Source organism: Phocoena phocoena, chromosome 3, assembly GCF_963924675.1.
Source record: "Phocoena phocoena chromosome 3, mPhoPho1.1, whole genome shotgun sequence".
Taxonomy (NCBI): Eukaryota; Metazoa; Chordata; class Mammalia; order Artiodactyla; family Phocoenidae; genus Phocoena; species Phocoena phocoena.
Window position 1 is genome coordinate 36,897,402 of NC_089221.1, and position 12,041 is coordinate 36,909,442.

Sequence of the window (12,041 nt, forward strand, 5' to 3'; positions counted from 1 at the left end):
GGTTTCTGTCTTTCTCTCTGTCAATGTGTGTGTTTTGGGGGTGAGTCAGGGGAGAGGTGAAGGAAATGTTTTCTATTTTTGGCTTCTGCAAGCTTTGATACATTTTGCTAGAAGCTGTTTTACTGTTGTGAGTACTATAATGATGACTGTTTACACATAGTCTCTTGGTAATCTAAATGGCTATGTGAAATACGAATCCAGTTTGTGCCCTATTTGCTGTTACCATGGTCATCTAATACTGTATTTGTCTCACCAAACATTTAATTTTGGTTGTGGGTGGTCAATGTTCATGTGTCAGGTGCAATTATTATTTTAAAATAAAACACTAAAGATAATCTAGTTCTCATAGGAATGCATTACATTATAGCGCTCAGACTCAGTTACCAATTAAATTTTAACAGATTCCAACCACAAAATTAAACATTTTTAGAATCCCATTTGTCAAAAAGCAAGTTGGAAGCCAAGTACCATAAAATGCAACTTTAGCCATAAGGCAAAACACTCTGCCTCAAATGCATTTCCTTTGAAATCCCAACTTTTTAAGGAATGAGAAAAATATGACCTTTTATGGGATTACTTTATGGGAAAGTTTCTTAATAAAGCTAATTCTTAAATAACAGATTAACTGGAAGTGCTGGTTAAGCATTGACACAATTAAGTTATTAGAGAGGATCACAAAACACCAGCCTTTCTAGAGGTTAAACTTTAGTAAAAAGACACATTTAGTGAGTCTTTCCTTTGTACCAAAATACTGTGTCCAAACAATAAAAATAAACAGACCTTTTCAAAACAAGAAATATGAAGGTAAAACTGCAGCATCAATATAATCTTATAGTTATCACTTAAAGTATTTAGAGCAAATAGTATTTTTCTACACTTTTAAAGATCACTACAGACACTGCAAATAAGGCTTATGTATTTATTTAGTGGAATACTATGTGATGATGACTGGTACGCTCTTATGTACTGTTTTCTATACCTGCTCTAACAAAATGAATTTCAATAAGGTTACATTATGGAACCTTCCAAAGCTCTTTAAATTTACAGAAAATAAGTTGTATTGGGTTTTGTAAAGACTAGATCATACAGCTTGAACAGCTTGAACAGGTTGCAGTATATGGTTATACATATACCAGAATATATTTGCTCAGTTTAAGCCCCTTGGAGGGTTGCACTTCATACCAAATTCTTTGATAGTTCCTTTGGGGGAGATTCACTATGTGAGACTTATAAAGTATTCTTATATATGCAGATAGCCTCTTCATCACTTACCACTGTGATATATGGCCAAAAAATCATTAGTAAATAATGAGGCTAGGCTACTAAAATGTATGTAACAATTTTCCTTCTTTTAATACCTTGGAGACACACTGATGTATTGAAAGAGAAGAATTTGGCCTTCTGGTCTATTTCTTAGGAAAGGAAGCTTTAGGAGTGATGTATGGTTTTAAATGATGGCAAACATCTCTCACTCAAGCCATGCCATAGCACTGTCATATTTATTGTTGATGGTTCTTATGGCAGAAGTGCAGATTAAGTCAGCTGATAGCACATGGGGCACTCACACTCTTTCCTCGATTTTATCTCCTACTCTTGAAGTGTTTGCCAAGTTTTAAAAACACTTTGTCATGAACATGCATGTGGTGTGCTAAAGAAAAAGAAAAGGTAAATCAGAGGGCAGCTGATGAGGGTACTCTTTAAAACCCCAAAAGATATTTAACATCCTATTAAATAAATAACTTAGAAAGAAATAGAAAGGGGTGAAGGCAGAATGCACAAGCATACCATACTATTTGTTTTGTTAGAACAGTTTTACACTACCATGTTTATATTTTTTAATCCTATCCAATTCTTCCATGATGCCACGCCCAAAGCTCCTTTGGTTGTGCATATGATATGACCCAAGTGCTTTCCAGTAAATGCTTGCGTGTCTTACTGCTCATTGAATCATTAGGCTTGAATGAGCAATGAAAGTCTTTGATATGAGTTCGTATTCCATAAATAACTTTCCCGAAGATCATTCAACAGACTGTTCCTTGTCCTTTAAGTTCTATCTCAGAGGTTAAAAACAAAAACATAAACAAAAACTTAACCCCAAAACTCAGCCACAATATTGTTCACTTAGGAATAACTTCCATCCCATCTGATCTGCTTATATCTCAATTACAAAGCAGGACACAGAACTAATTAAGAGAACATCATATGTCAGCAGAGAGTACAAAAACCTTCAAAGGCTTCCTTTCTTTCAACCAAGCAGATACTTGCAATGTGTCTTTTCCTTTTGAGCTACTATCTTCACGAAGAACACCAACTTTTACCAACTGGTAAAAGAGCCTTTGGTTATCCTGCATCCACAAACATTGCCTTCCTCTAGGAGTGTACCACCATTGGAAGAAAATGAGCTGAGGTGTTTTTCCTTCGTGTTTTCTGTCCTCTCCTGGGAGCTCCTTTTCCATTCAATGCCACATACATTTGCCTCCCATTGTGCTGCCAGTTAAAGGATGCATAGGTATTGTATCCGTTTTCCTCAATCCTCTCCTTCAGCTTACAGTCATTGTTAAATTCTTTCTGCAAGGGAAAAACAAAATCTTTTATTCCTACGGTGATGATACTTGATTCTATTTCACACAAACCATCCAGAGAACTCCAGTTCCTGGGTTTTATTTACTGTTGCCCTTTGTACATAAGTTGTGCACTTAATACAAAACATCAACAACAGAAGAGTAAAACTCATAAAAGACAAAACAGATTCTACATTAGAAGGCATGTGATTTATTTTAATCTATCATCATAACCACATATTGGGCCCCTTTTAAAAAGCTGATGTGCATTGAACATGACATGTTTAAGTGCCTAGAATGATTGTTAAGAAGCAAGCATTCCAGTAACAATATTCGTGATGAGCCAATGATAAAGAATGTTGTTATAATCCTATTTTTCAGAGTAATAACTGGGGTTCCACGGGAAAAACAGAATTACAGGAAAAAAGTGGGCTTATCAAGTTTCCAAATGTTATCTACCTATAAATCCACAATAAATACACACACATTGATAAGAAAGCAGATTTTAAAGCAAAACCATAATAGTTCTAGATAACCAAGAGGCCCTGGGAGTGAGGGATGTCCCTCTCTTCCAAATACCAGATTTCTCAATTTTGTAAATTATTTACAATTTTCCGTAACTTGGAATTTTGACCAATTTTACTCTGAGGTTTAGGAATAGTTGAACAGTAGGACATGAGACAACCTTGCTTTGTGAATTTCCATGTCAAAGAAACTATAAATCTGGTGACTAGCACTGCTTATATTGTATAAGCCTGAAGACTTGGGTCCTGGGAAATTCCACTTTACAGACACAGTCCTTTGGCTTTGTTTCAAGTGGCCAAGTTTTTTAAGGGGATCTTTTGTGACAAAGATTGATCACTCATTCATCTTAGAAATCCAGATTCTCACTCTGGAGTTAATAACAAAGAGGAGATACCTCACTAATCTCAAAACTCTGACTTCAGAAATATCCCTTTCCCCTTATACCCAAACTAAAGCAGTTTAAAAGCTAAGGAATTGGGGCTTTTGCTCTTCTGGGTCTATCTTCTCTATGCAAATCAAGGGCATTGTAGGCATCTTTCAGCTGAAACTTCTACTAGGCAGTTCAGTTTTTCTCAGCTCCGCACTTTTTGGAAATTTTGACTAAATTCCCAACTCCTGAATGTGTGTATATTTAAATATCCAGGTTTCTGCAGGCTAGATCCTAATTTTGAGCATTATCACAACTGTAATGAACAGCTATATTTTATGTTAATGTTACCAGTTTAAGCTTTGTTTTCTGGAATTTATTTATCCTCTGTGCTTCTCTTCTATAAAGAATATTTAAAGGTAATGTTCAAGTAACGACTTATTTGGTTGAAAGTAAGAAGAAAAGGTAAATCATTTAAGGTAATGATTTTAAAATAAAAATTATGCGTTAGAAGAGATTTGAATCCTTAATTTGAGTTTATTTGTTTCTATTTATTCATCCTAGTCTGTCTAAAACTGTATGGTTTTCAAAGCAGAGAGGGTTTTTTTTACATGAATAATTGTATTTTTTCAATAAAGATGGCGTATTTTAGAGAGTACAGAAGGATTGAGGTTATTTTAGCTGATTTTATATTTGAAATGGAGCTATGTATAAAAAAGTAGGAATGGATGCTAAATTATTTTTCCTCCCGAAAATTAATTTATAGAACAATGTCTCTGAAAGTGAATTACACCTGTATCAGACGCCTCATCTCAGGTATTTTGAATACTTAGACCATTGGTCAAATTTTTGTATCAGAATCTCTGGAGGAGACCTAGGAATCTATTGTTTACAGCATTTAGGTGAATCATAAATATTAAAGTCTAAAAAAAAATCTAGGCTAGAGCAAGATGTCAAAAGTAGGGTTTTGGTAGTTTAGAAAAAGGTTTTGGATTTCCTCAGAATACCAGGGAAATTTCTTTGGTTTTTAAACCATGCCCTACAAGGGCTTGTCCTCTATACTTCAGTTTTATAATCTATTTACTTAATTCCATCTGTCAGGAGAAAACTCAGTATACAATAGACACATTGCTCAGAGGATGAATAATGAAAATCTAAGAGAGATAAGTTTCCCAAAAGGGAATCAAGGAAAATAGTCAAGAGACTAGAATATATAGTGTTAGTTTAATCAACCCCTCTGGGTTTTTGCCTAATTGCTATTTTCAAGAAGGCTATGGAATCAATGGAAATTATCTGAAAAAAAAAAGATAGGAATTACAAGAGTATGTCACCTGATATACAGAATATATAGGATGTGTACTCATGAATTTTTTTTTTTTTGATATACCCTTTAAATGCAAAGTTCCTAGTCCTATCCTGCCCTGAATAGGGCACTGAATTTGAGTAGATTTTTAATTTAATTTTGAACAAGCCATACTTCTTTACTCTTCCTGGTGGTAATGCAAAATTATAATAACAGTACACTATGGTTAGAGAATGAGCTTCTCTCTGAGACAGGCTGAAAGTGGAATGCATCGGCTATTATGGGCTGAGCTACTTGGAAAGGTAGTTACGTTAATGCATTGAGCTATTCCATGCTGAAGAAATCATGTGGGACAAGGCAAACCCTGTCCTCTTGAAGTCAACAATCTACTGGGAGAAGACAGTCAACAACAGACACATTATTGAGAGAAATATCTGATAAATGCCATTGTAGATCATTAAAATGGTATGATGTGATAGAAAGCAAATGAGCATCTACATAAGAAATAGAGAGAGAATGAAATAATCCATAGGCCTTAGAGCTCAAGAAGAAGCATAGGCACACTGTGTGAGCTGTGTTGGGATAGAAGAAAAAAGTGGGGGAATGGAAGGAAAAGTATTAAATATTTTTATGACAGTTCACTTGAGAGCTATCCATTTTTCCTTGATGTCACCTTTTTAAAGAAATATACTTTATCAATTAAAAATTTTTCAATCTTTTATTGCAATTAAAACTTCTATATTTTCTCTCTTAATCTAAATTTTTATTAGGTTTTACTTTATTTTTTTTTGCTAACTTTGGGATGCTTCAAAGGGCCCCTGAAACATCCCAAAGAGAGATTTTAAACTAATTATGTTCATTTGGTATGTTAAATTACATAGGAAGCATTGTCAAAAGAGTAATAAATCTTCTTAGGTTATTTTATGGGTAAATTAGGTTTTACTTTAAAGCATTGGTTTTGACTATGCATCAGTATCTCTTCAAAGAATATGTGCCCGGACCTTTTACTCAGTAATTCTTTTTTTTTTTTTTTTCTCAGTAATTCTTTTTTTTTTTTTTTTTTTTTTTTATGCGTTACGCGGGCCTCTCACTGTTGTGGCCTCTCCCGTTGCGGAGGACAGGCTCCGGACGCGCAGGCTCAGCGGCCATGGCTCACGGGCCCAGCCGCTCCGCGGCATGTGGGATCTTCCCAGACCGGGGCACGAACCCGTGTCCCCTGCATCGGCAGGCGGACTCTCAACCACTGCGCCACCAGGGAAGCCCCTCAGTAATTCTTATATAAGAATTAGGGAGGGAAGGGACCTCGGCATGTTTATTGAAAAGAAAAACAAAAAAATGTCTCCAGAGTGGTTATGCTGTGAACTCCCAAACGGAAGCACTTTTTAAAATGGTCCATTACTCTTCTAGGCTCATTAGTAGAGCTACCTATAATGGAAAAATTTAACTAAAAATTTTCTGACCGCTTCACCCAAAAAGCATTTATCCTGATCAAAGAGGCTCACCCAAGGTATGCCTGACTCCCCAATTATAAGTGGATCTGATATGAATGAAATACAAGGCTGTTGTATTCAGTCCAGACCAACGATGGAATCAATTTCCAGTGACTCTCACATTGTGGGTACCATACCAGGAGCATTAGGGAAACCTGGGACCTTGTTAGAAATGCAAAGTCTTACAGATTTAACTGAATCAGAAAATCTGGGAGTGTGTTTTAACAAATCCACTGAGTGATTCTGACACTTACTTAAGTTTGAAAGCTGCTGGCCCAAGGCAGGCACTGCAATCATCCTTATACTAATCAACACAATAGGTTTATTTACACATTTTAAAGTGATATTCCCTGATACTTGCTATGGAACACAGGGATGTATGTACTCAAAGCGCTGGCTGGGTACCAGCTCCGTAACTGAATTAATCATTATTGTTTAGGTAAATAAAATTCTGGAGTTGATTGAACAGCACAGAAAATGTTGAATTTACTGATGTGTCTCCCCATTTCAGATTTTAACGGAATACAAAACACCCATGTCCTCGTTTTATCTTCAGCTATAACACATACACACAGAGTATGTGGTTTTCTACTCAATCCAAGATCTTTGTTTTCAGTGATTCTTCCCCAAGTTGTCTGCAGCAACCATGACAATCTGACCAGATGCTTCCGTGAGAGTCTGACTGGTTAGCTCAGAGCATTCAGAATATTAGCATTCAGAGCACTGACTGATGAATGCCAGCAACAGTCTGCATGGTAGACTAATGGGTGAACAACAGAGGGGATTACAGAGTTGGAAGAGCTGCCTTGCCAGCCCCTGAAACGCTGGTGACCAACCCTCTGTGGTTCTATTTACTAGCAATAGAATGATAACAAAACTATTTAATGTCTGGGGGAAACATTGCAAAACTGTGGTAATAATTTACTGAAGTGGACTTTTCAAATAAAAGTAGAATACTTACTGAGCCATAGAGTTTCCCCTTCTTGTTCATGGCTAAATAATAGTTGCTGTTAATGGCTTTGACGGCAACAACTCCAATTTCCACTGAAGTTATCTCCAAGATACCTAAAATATACAATTCAAAAAGGCTAAACTTAAAGAATCACATAAATTTAGTTGAAAGAAAGAAAAATCAGAAGAAATTATGGTTTATTTTTTGATGCCTCCAAAATCAAAATCTAAAATAATTGGGGGAAAAAAACCCCAACCTTTTCCACTGTGACTAAAAACACAGCACCAATATGGAAAAAAATAGTAAGTCTTTAAATGAATTCCCTTGCATTTTACTCTGCGCATATAGGGGAAAATATCGTTTTAATTAAAATGCTTCCTTTGCTAACTCTGCATTTTCAGCCCCATAAATATTGAAACAGCTCTGCTCATCTTAACCTAGGTTTCACAAAAACTTATCAGAGCACACATCTGTACTATGGTATTAAATTAAACCTATAGCATATGTCAATAATATGTCAGATTTACTTCAACCTGTAAAAACAGTGGTAAACTGTTTCTTCTTTGTAGGACTTTTAGATAAACTAAATCTCTTGGCTACATTTAACTGATAAATTTATTTTTGGCAAATGTGTTGACATTCTGAAATACTGGGAGACTAATCCCAATATACACATTGTCTTTAAAATAGCAGAGTCACTACTCTGGGTTGGGAGAAAATCCATTAGTATTTTTTGAAGTTTTAGTTTCTTGTTTCCTAGAAAGAATGAAAAACTAAGGGAATTAGGAACTGATAAACAAGAGATCTTTTCCCCTAATAGACAAGTTTTGGTTGGTGCATCTAAAGATAATTTTCTCTGAAAAGTTGGTAGGTGAACTATCTACTTAAAATGCCCACCTAGTTTAGGTTAAGGAGACCTCAGGTCCTAAACGCACTTCTTAGTTTTAAACCCTTGGGAAAGCTTTCTCAGGGCAGAGAAGTAGCACTGTGATTAGCAAAGTTCTGAATCCAGACTGAATTTGAATCCTGGCTTTGCATTTAGTAGTGAATGACCACAGGAGAAGTCACCGAACTGCTTATGTCTCAATTTCATTTGCAAAATGAGCAGCATATTAGTATCTCCCTTCTAGTTTTGTGATGATTAAATGAGATAGTACATATAAAATAATTAGAAATTGCCTAGAGCTTACTGCCTCCTTAATTATTATGAGAGGAAAGTTTTCCTCCAACAGTTATAGAGTTTGAAGCTTCTTCTTCAACAAGCTGTGTAAATCCTGAACAGAACATACAAATTCCCACTGGCTTAGCCCATAAAATCTGAAAGCCAATATATGCTATCGTTTATCCTGTACTTACTATCATAAAAAACACCATCCTAAATGTGGTCCACAAATTATGTTTATACTCTTCCTAGAGGGAAAGAGTGTCTTGTTCTTAAGACATGGACACCTTCTTTCCTTTCTTCACAGGTTAACAAGCCACGTCATGGTCAATAGAAATGCTTTCATGCCCCCAAAGCAAAGCTGACATCACTAGAGAGACTTGTGCCAGAACTACATGCCATAGAACGTTCTGTTCTTATATTCTACAGGAAGCCTGTGACCTAACACAGCATACCTCCTCATTAATAGATTGAAACAGATCTCATTTGGCAAGCTTAAACAAGGAAAGATTGTGAAGAGTGAGGGAGACAGTATCTGTATTTTTTTGTTTTGTTTTATTGGAGTATAGTTGATTTACAATGTTGTGTTAGTTTCAGGTATACAGCAAAGTGATTCAATTATATGTATGTCTGTGTGTCTGTGTCTGTGTATATGTTCTTTTTCAGATTCTTTTCAGTTATAGGTTATTACAAGATATTGAATCAGTATCTGTATTTTAAACATCCCTTTTCCTTATACTGGTAGTTGCCCTCAAGGTACAAACACATACACACATTTACTTGCGCATTTTAAAAAGTACTTTCTTGTACTTTATTTCTTTAATTCTCCTGACAGTCATCTAAGGAGGTATGATTATTCTCAATTACAGATGAAAAAATGGATGATACTGAGGTTTTGTAACTCACAAGGTGATAAAGTGACATAGGTCTATAATGAGGGACCCAACACCTAAGCCTCTCACTTTCAGACTATTTTGCTCTCCATCTCTGACTATTTTGCCTCTCCATCATATCTCCCGCTTCTTTCCCATTTACACAAGGGAATTCTGCTAGAAAACCAACTGACGTAATGACTCATCGAGGTAATAGTCTTTAACGAACTAACATGCTTTTCCTCCCAAGGATCTGGCAGGCCACAGAGGATGATGCCCGAGTCTCAGAGAAGGAAATCCAATATACTTCATTTATGTCACAAGCAGAAGATATAGAACAAGGTAGTGATAAGAATCTGGGGCAAAATATTTAGACTGCTATTTGCTTTGCCTGCCAAAGAGGCAAGTAGGTACTATCAATAAATTATAAGGTGTTCCCTATGTATGCTTTTGTAACTGGAAATTGTTAGAATGAAAAAGGTTGATTTCAGCAACGAATTAAAGATTTTTGAATGTGAACAAGAAGTAGTGGGATTAAGCTATAGTAACAGACTGAGTTGGCAGAAGCAAAAATGTTCTGGTGTAATAAATATTACCGAATCTTTGATTATTTCTGAGAGTGCACTGGACATGGTAGATCATATTTATGCTCAGAAGCCCTTGGGTTTCTTTCTGCTTTGCACAAAATAGGAACACAATATTCAAAGAATTCATCAATCAATTAACCATTTTTCTTACTCTGCAATCAGTTAAAGCTAGCTTGAAAAGGTTCAGTATGCTTCAAAATAGAAAGAGGAAGACCTGGATGATTTAAGTCCTTTTGAGTCCTGAAGATGAACTTTTGGATACACCATATGTCATTAAGTCATAATTGATAATCTCATGGGTAATGGACAATGACATGTCTTTATTGTAAATATCTGTGAATGTGTGACTTTCTAAGGAACTCAAGTCTAAAGGACTTGCCTATTTTTTCATGAAGAATCTCTCCCATATTCTCTGTTCTTTGGTGAGGATGATCAAGTTTGCCTATAAAAGCATTTTTGGAAAGTATGTTGGATTAATAACTTATAGTCCTATGGGTGTATAATTTGATGCAAAATTGAATGCCAACTGAAGGAAAGCCTGCCAGGGGAAAGTGAGGAACAAGGCAGGAAGTTGTTAGAAGGCTGGGGAGTTGTCAGTCTCAAGTTATCAGCCATCTTCTACAGACTCTAAGGATTTTGGCAAATAAGAAATATTTTATCTAAAAATATATAACTTTTAAAAGAACATATTAGAAAAAGCCAATTTTTAAAGCAAATTCCTTTAATAATAGCAATATATTAACTTTATTTTGAACTGTATTTGAAATCTTAAATAATAAAGTTTGATAATCAATAAAACAAAAGTGATTGTGACAAAAATCAGCTCCATGATTTATTTAATCTCCATGATTTATTTATATAAATCTACTGATTTATATAAATTTATATAAATTTATGGCAAATTCTACCGAATGAGGCAGCATCACCATAGTAATGGGGAGGATTTTGCAAACTGATGAACTCCAAATGGAAATAACATAGACATCACAATTTTCATGTAAATCAGTTATTCTTTTAACTTTAGGGCAAGAGTTATGTTTTGATGAACCACTGAGTTGTCAGTCTGAGGACGTAGCCATTCAAAAGCATTTTTCTCAGTTTATGCCTCTCATCCTTCTCCAGAAGAGAAGCATCTGAACTGTTTTCTCTCCAGCAATTACATTTGACCAAGACTACTCTTTTCGGGCTATGATAATAAACAAGCTATTGGCCTAGATAGTAACTTTCTCCTTAAATACCTTTTCATGGATATAACAGGAGAAAGAAAGTAAAAGTCATTTAAGAAAATGGATGTATACAGGGGGGAAGTTAGATGTAAAAAATAAACGCAGAATCCCATTCTGCTCTCCTAGATAAGCAGAACATGAATATATAAATAAATCATGGAGATTATTTGAGTAAATTAATTCTGCTAACATGTACCTAGCACCAATGTGCAGGGCTTGTGTTAGCTCTCACGATGGAGGATGAAAAAACAAACGAGACACCATCTTTACCTTCAAGGAGTTTTAAAACTGGGTAGGAGAAAGACAGGAATAATTTAAGTAATTACAGCACAGAAAAATATATTAAGTGCTCTATTAGAAATAAAATATGTTGCCATGGCTTTAAGTAGTAAAGAAGTCATCCTGAAGAAGGTGGTTGGTATTTGAGGTGAACCTTTCGGGGGTAGGATTTTAATAGGTGGGAATTGAAAAGTCGAGGGGAACATTTTAGGTAGAGAAAAGTGAGAGTAATGAAAGGCATGGAGGAGGGGAAAGAGCTCAGTGTGTGCCTGAGCCACCGTTGGCTCTCCCCACCGATTGCACTTTGTGGGGGACACTCAGTAAAAGTAAGGGCTCTGCTTCATTGAGTAGCAGTGATGCTCTCCCGGGTGAGGAATGTACTTTTTTTTTTTTAATTTTTAAATTTTATTTATTTGGCTGCATTGGGTCTTCGTTGCTGTGCACGGGCTTTCTCTAGTTGTGGTGAGCGGGGGCTACTCTTTGTTGCAGTGCGCGGGCTTCTCATCGCGGTGGCTTCTCTTGTTGCGGAGCGTGGGGTCCAGGCATACGGGCTTCAGTAGTTGTGGCTTGTGGGCTCTAGAGCTCAGGCTCAATAGTTGTGGCGCGCGGGCTTAGTTGATCCGTGGCATGTGGGATCTTCCTGGAGCAGGGCTGGAACCCGTGTCCCCTGCATTGGCAGGCAGATCCTTAACCACTGTGCCACGAGGGAAGTCCTGA

At 36.2% G+C, this 12,041-nt stretch overlaps 1 protein-coding gene across 1 annotated transcript in view; it reads right to left on the reverse strand.

Annotated features, from left to right (window-relative positions):
• Positions 1–1,566: 1,566 nt before the first annotated feature.
• Positions 1,567–12,041, reverse strand: part of FGF10 (fibroblast growth factor 10) — an 81,422-nt gene continuing 70,947 nt past the window's right edge. The window contains exons 2-3 of the mRNA XM_065873984.1: positions 7,208–7,311; positions 1,567–2,568 (exon numbers count right to left, since the gene is read on the reverse strand). Coding sequence (XP_065730056.1) covers positions 2,371–2,568; positions 7,208–7,311 — 302 coding nt within the window. The 3' untranslated portion in view covers positions 1,567–2,370. The remainder of the gene's footprint in view (positions 2,569–7,207; positions 7,312–12,041) is intronic.